The sequence below is a fragment of the Ammospiza nelsoni genome, chromosome 26, assembly GCF_027579445.1.
Source record: "Ammospiza nelsoni isolate bAmmNel1 chromosome 26, bAmmNel1.pri, whole genome shotgun sequence".
In the NCBI taxonomy this organism is placed as follows: Eukaryota; Metazoa; Chordata; class Aves; order Passeriformes; family Passerellidae; genus Ammospiza; species Ammospiza nelsoni.
The window spans coordinates 2,752,414-2,758,995 of NC_080658.1; the positions used below are offsets into that span (position 1 = coordinate 2,752,414).

Sequence of the window (6,582 nt, forward strand, 5' to 3'; positions counted from 1 at the left end):
GGGCAGTGGCGATGGAGCAGAAGGTGAAAAGTCAGATGCCAAATTCCCAGGATTTTAGTTTCGATGAACATCTGCCTCTCGCTCACGGAGGATCTGATTCACGCTGTTCTGCTGGGAGGAGCGAGCAGCAGCTCCGGGGCGTTGTTCAAGGGAGAAATTCAAGTTTGGGAAGAGCAGGGGGAGACCCTGGCCCGGCCCACGAAGGTGCAGCGCTGCCGGCAGGATCCCCCGTTCCTCCTCCCCTGTCGGGATGAGCATCTCTGGTCGGGAGCGCCTCCCGGCCGCCAGGGATCACTCTTGTCCCTTCTCCGCTTCCTCACTGCCAGAATTCCGCCCTCCCTCTGCCGCTTTCTGCTCCCGGCTTATTCCGGCCACAGCAGACGCAGAAATGCTCCTTTACACGCGTGTGGCACAGTCAGGAGCGCGACTTGGGGAAATGAATTTGCCTTTATGTTTCAAATGTTTTTTAATTTCTCAACAAAGGAGTCCAAAGTATTCCATACGTGTTTAGGTGTGAGAAATCTTTGTAGCATGTCACATAAGGTACAAAACCAGCTTACGGCTTCCAGGCCATTAGCCAGAAGTCCTGTGGGTGTCTCTGCACAGCTGTGGATGTCCAACCACCCCTTGGCTATCTGAAGGGCAAAGGAGCTGAGGATATCTGCTGCCCTGCTGGCAGGGACACTGTCCCCTCCCCGGGCAGTGGTTTGACACAGAGAAGGTGAGGCTGGTCTGCCCAGAAGCATCCCTCTGCTCAGACATGCCCACACTGCACGAGTCTGGGGACAGGCAGGGCCAGGAGACACCTGGTGAGATGTGTGTGACAGACACCGTGCTCCCCCAGCACCAGCACATCTCCCAGTTTAACACCTGACACATCTGGAGATGTGCACCAGAGATGGCTGCTCAGGTGGTACCTGTGTGTGGATTCACATCTGCCTGAGCCTTGGGAATTTCTGTCGCTGTTCTTTCTCTGACTCCTCCTGTGTCACACAGGAATGGGCAACATCTGCCTCAGGCTGTGACAGCAGGGAGGAGCTGGACAGGTCAGCAAGGCCCCTCTCTCCTGCTGGCAAAGCAGCTTTGTTCCCAGTTCAGAGTGATCCTGACCACTTTAGGTGCCCCTTGCTCATGGATCAGCAGCTGGTGTTCAAAAGGAACTCAGTTTCAGACGCAGGTTCTTGATTGCATTAGGCAGAAGCAAAGTTTTATTAGAAACATTTTTCACCAGCAGGTGCATAAGTGACCTGACTAGCTCAGGTAACTTCTAGAGGTTAGAGCATTGCAGAACAGAAGAGCAGAGCAGAGGAGGTGGCTCCTGACATCCCCTTTAGCTACGTGGCCAAGCATCACTGAGTTACTTCTACTTTCTCTGCACAGAGGGTGCAGTGAACAGGGACTGTTCTCTGGGTTTCCCTGTCACCTTCCAGTCCGTTTCTCCTTAATCACAAATTCTCCTGCAGGTCACTGGAGAGAAAACATAGCAGTGTTATTGGATTGGAACACAAGTAAAATCTTTCACATAACAGATATCAGATCCTGGTGGTGCCCTTGTTTCTGGAATGTACTGCTAAGCTGGTGCAGCTGGCAGCAACCCAGGAAGCTCCAGAAATTCCCTAAATAATTTGCTTTAATGGGAATTTTCACTTGTAAAGTTACAGGTTTACTCTTCACTCTTTCCAGACTCTTTTGCTAAGCTTTGGCTGTTGTCTCCTTCACATCTTCTTCCAAATTTTCCCATCATGCTTTATCTCCCTGGCCTTCTCCTCTGCATTCTACTGCTCCTTTTTGTCTCCTGTTTGCTTCCTCTATCCCATGCTCAGTCCAAGCTCTCTAAACCCATTTCTCGGTGACACCACCACGGTATCAGATCCCCCCTGTAGCACAGTGACTCTGAGAGGATGCCAATGACACATCCAGGAACGTGCTGTCTCCTGGCCTCAGTGCATGAGGAAATGAACAAAGGCAGTTCTCCTTTTGTGAAAATGCAGCCCTTAAAACACTTACCTTGTATGTCTCCAGTTTTGCAGGGTGGGACCTGGGCCTGGCAGTGGGCACCTGAAGTTGTTGTGTAGGTGTGGCTCGTCCTAATGACCCCTCCGCCAGTTCCCATTCCTCCTCCGTGACTAGTGGGATAAATTTGGTGAAATAGGGAATTTTAGAACTTTGCATGTCACTGCTGACTGACTTCTGACACAAAGTCTCAAATTATGGCCTTTATAGGAATTACAGTATTTTACATCACATTTTCTTTCACTTTCAGAGTTGCTTTACATTTGTGCTCCCCCTTGGCATGGACAGTTCTCATCCATCTCACTATAAAAAAGGGACTGTCACCAATGCTGACATAATGCCAGGAGTGACAGTGTTGTCACCAGCAGTTAACAGATTTGGTGTTCTACTTTGCAGATCCCAAGGACTGACATTTAGTTCTGATTCAGATGTTCATCACAAGGAAGTTGTTAATGAGGCAATTTCTTCATCTCAGAGAAAGCCTTAAGCAGGACTGAAGATCAGGCTGTATACCCAATCTGTAATGCAGATCCCTGACATTTTCATTAATTCTCTAGTGGACCTGGAGAGGTACTTACATGAGGTCCTGCTGTCCTCCTTCCAACAAGCACCGGTAGGTCTGGATCTCCTGCTCCAGGCGGCACTTGACGTCCAGTAAGGTCTTGTACTCTTGGTTCTGGCACTCGATTTCTGCTCTTATTTCAGCCAACTGCTGCTCCACACACGTGATCTGGTTCTGTAGCTCACTGAGGAGAGAGTTGTACTGGCACTCCGTTTCAGCCAGAGATGATTCCAAGTTATTTCTCTGATAAGATAATCCAAAAAACAACAATGATTTTAGTGTAACCCTCCAGTCAAAAAATGGACGGGCCATTCACCACCATTGTGCTGGTTGGTTTCTGCTGAGAAACCCAGCAGTGACCAGTTGGAGCTGAGTCAGCTCATCACCCACCTGGCTGAGCTGAGCTTGGAGATCGATTTCCAGGGTTTGCAATTGGCGTCTCAGTTCAGTCACTTGGTTGTTGCACGTCTCCACCTCCTGACCGCTCGTAATAACCTCCCGATTCACCTCCTCAATCTGAAATCACCAATCCAGGGTAAAGAGCTTTAGGCACATCTGGGTATGCTGGATTTGCTTTGATAGGGGCAGAACATGGTGAGTAAAAGGAAACAGGGAGCAAGGCAGGTTCCCTGTGCACAGGGTGTTCCCTACCAGCTCCCCTGCTTGTTCTTTTTACAAATCCCATTAACCTCATGGCTATTAAATCTCTTTAATCCAAATGTGGAATATCTCTGTTCCAACAACACACCACAAGGCCTTGTGGTAAATGCTGCTGTTCCAGATGGGACATAACAAACTGGTCAGACAGGCCTGTGGCTCCTGTGGAACACAGGGTATGTTAAGTGCTGCTCTTGGGCTTCACTGGGAAGGAAGAACTGCTTATTGTCTCCATGTCTGGTCTCTGAAAGGCTCCTGGGCCCGGGGTTGTGTGTGTCAGTCTGGTTTGCAGCGCAAGTTTGGTTTGTTGCTTACCTTGCACTCATACCAATCCTCGACTTCCTTGCGGTTGCGCGCTATCAGTGTTTCATACTGACATCTCAAATCCTCCAAGATTTGCCTGAGATCTGGTCCCGGGCAGGCATTGACCTCCACACTCACATCTCCAGTTGATTGTTTCCTCAGGCAACTCATCTCCTGGAAATAAATCCCAGATCAGATCATACTGGTTTTTGGAAGGCAGCACAGAAGAGCAAAGCTCAGTGGCCAAGAACTGCCCTCGCTGTGAGACCTTCCTCCCTGCTGTGGCTGTGAAAGGCACTGGAGGATGGTGCAAGTGTTTTTCCAGGGAATCTGTTGGCTAATTTGTTTCTTCATCCACTGCAGTCAGCAGCAGCTTTCCCCTCTGGCATTCCCAGTGTGAGCACTGCCCTTGCCAGATCTCCCTTCCCTTCTGAGGCAGAGTGCTCTGAGCCCCAGAAAGTTCGGTGGGAAAGCTGTGGCCTGAAAGTGGATAATTTACATTCCAAGCACAGTGGCAAAGCTTTCTGCCAGGGCCATGATGCAGGGCTGGGCAGGACCTACCTCCTCGTGGTTCTTCTTCAGGCAGCAGAGCTCCTCCCGCAGCGACTCCAGCTGTGCCTCCAGGTCAGACCTGCACAGCGTCAGCTGGTCCAGCACCTGGCGCAGCCCGTTGATGTCGGCCTCCACGCTCTGGCGCAGCGCCAGCTCCGTCTCGTACCTGGGTTGTGACATAAAGCACAGATTCAGGATGGGGACGTCCCACATGGCTTCTGTTTGTGCCAGGATCTCCTTCCCCAGCTCCATGCTTTGACCTGCATTTTGCTGGATTTCTGCATGCCTTGGATTTCTGCACCACTTCGTGTCTGTTACATGAAAGCTTTTCTTCCTCATTTTTTTTTTTTTTTTTCCTGCTCCTTCTCACTGTATATTTGGTGTCACTTACTCAGCTGCATTTCTGCTTTGTTGATCCCATCTGTGCTGGTCTGGGGTGAAAAGGAGCCACTCCCTGAGCTGTCCCCAGCCTCACCACAAACGCCGCTAAATGTTTTACCCAAGAACACTAATTAAGGGAGGGCTGGTGACCAGGAGCAAAATGCCTTTCATCATCCTGCCCTACCAAAGTGGCGTGGGGAGACGTGTCTAGAGCCTCTGTAATTAGGGCTCTGAGCCTCCCAGGGAGGGGGAAAGGAGCAGGGGGGAGGCAGCAGGTTCATAGAGGGGCACTCACTTCACACGGAAGTCATCAGCAGCCATCCTGCTGTTATCAATGTCCAGGATGATCTTGTTGTTATCAATGGTTGCGCAGACAATCTGGAAAACAGCAAACCATGAGAGATGTCTCCTGTCTGCTGTTCTACTCTGTAGGTTTTTCTGCCCTGCAATTAGGTAGGAACTCTTCACATTTCTCTTTTTCTGTTACCTTCTTACATAAGTAACCTTGTCCCTTAAGCAGAGAAGCTGAGGGAGGTGGCTTTGCCTCCTTTACTCACAGAAGAAAGGAGATCAGCCACACAGAGCTGGGAATTAAAGAGTTGTGGGATGGAACTTCCCACTTTCAAGATCTGAAGGCAAATTCCAAAGATGCTTCAAAAAATAAGCTTAAAGAACATTCCTTAAGATAGTAAATCTCAACTGACATTCAAGCTGGCATGTTCTGGCCTTCAGATTTAAGGACTTTCAGGGAGCATGGAGGGAAGGGGTCTTTAAGCCTTAAGATCAACCATACATTTCATTGTGGACTTACTAATGTCAGGCTGTTTGTGTCACTGTGACGATTAGTTTCAATTCTCAGCTTTTCCCACCTAGAGATTTATAATCTTTCATTTGATAAAGTCTGACAAAACATTCAAAGTGTATGTTTTTGATTGTCCCTTAGTTTGCATTGCTCTCCCTGTGGGGCTGACACCACTATATTTTCTCCGAGTAGATTGGTTACATTTGCAATTATATAGTCACATACAATGTAGCAAAGCATCCTTTTCCTCTTTCAGAGCATTCTCCCACACATACCACCTTGCAGCACCCACACTCAGCAATGTCATAGGGGAATTTGCCAAAATTTCTGTTTGCAAAGACATTCACAAGCACCAGAGTTCCCTCCCACAACTGCAGTAAGTTCTAAACTCAGGAATAAGCTTTCCAAAGGGGAGGAACAACCCGAGGGGGGCTTACCTGGTTCTGGAGATCTTCAATCTCTTTGTAGTAGCAGCTGTAGTCGCGGGGCTCACAGGAGAGGCCCTGTGTTGCATACCACTCTCTGATCCTGCACTCCAGCTCAGCATTCTCCTTCTCCAAGCACTTCACCTTGTCCAGGTAGGAGGCCAGGCGGTCATTGAGGTTTTGCATGGTGACCTTCTCATCGCAGGATGAAAGCAAGCAGTCGCCACCAAGACCCCCAACAACCACACCACCTCCGAGGCCAAACCCGAGGCCATTGCCATAGCAGTTGCCACCTCCATAGCTCCCACCAGCCAAGCTCCCAACACTCAGTCCCCCTCCGTAATTCACTCCACCGCAGTAGCTCCTTCCAGAAAAACCTCTGCCACTGCCTATGCCAAAGGAAGAAATCCGTGCTCCACCACCACCACCACCAATGATGCAGCTGCCACCGCTGCTCCTGCCTTTGCTAGACACAGTAATGGTCTCCTTAATGTTGCAACTCATGGCGACAGCGGTGGGAAATGCAAGCAGAAGCCCAAAGCAAGATGCACAGCTTGATATGAAATCAGACTGCGAGCTGGCCCTGGCCGCCCATCCCTATTTATACCTTCCACAGTGGGTGTCACCTCTGCTCCTTCTTACCATAAGGCTGGCTACTCCAGCCATTGGTGCCAAGAATAATTTCTCAAAGGGAAGTTTCCTTTCAAGAAGCCTGGTAGACAAGGAAGATGCTTTACATGTCTCTTGCTAATTTCAAAAATACATTAGCAATAATGTTTTATGAATCATCAGCTTTTTGTTTATGATGCAAACTTACAGCGTTAAGCCAGGAAAAACACTGTCCTAAATTACATACCAGGAAGAAATCATTAAAGGTTATTGCATCA

At 49.1% G+C, this 6,582-nt stretch overlaps 1 protein-coding gene across 1 annotated transcript; it reads right to left on the bottom strand.

Annotated features, from left to right (window-relative positions):
* Positions 1-1,178: 1,178 nt before the first annotated feature.
* LOC132084179 (keratin, type I cytoskeletal 19-like) lies at positions 1,179-6,255 on the bottom strand. The gene is made up of 8 exons (XM_059489226.1): positions 5,708-6,255; positions 4,764-4,846; positions 4,097-4,253; positions 3,548-3,709; positions 2,966-3,091; positions 2,592-2,818; positions 2,008-2,126; positions 1,179-1,467 (listed from the first exon to the last, which is right to left on the bottom strand). Exons 1-8 carry the CDS (start codon positions 6,197-6,199, stop codon positions 1,442-1,444), a joined length of 1,392 nt encoding a protein of 463 aa, XP_059345209.1. The 5' UTR covers positions 6,200-6,255; the 3' UTR covers positions 1,179-1,441.
* Positions 6,256-6,582: the final 327 nt, after the last annotated feature.

Coding starts and splice junctions, on each gene's coding strand:
- LOC132084179 (XM_059489226.1), bottom strand. CDS start 6,199: ATGAGTTGCAACATTAAGGAGACCATTACTGTGTCTAGCAAAGGCAGG. Junction 4,847..5,707: donor TTGAAGATCTCCAGAACCAG/GTAAGCCCCCCT, acceptor GCTGTTTTCCAG/ATTGTCTGCGCAACCATTGA. Junction 4,254..4,763: donor GCTGATGACTTCCGTGTGAA/GTGAGTGCCCCT, acceptor GTCACAACCCAG/GTACGAGACGGAGCTGGCGC.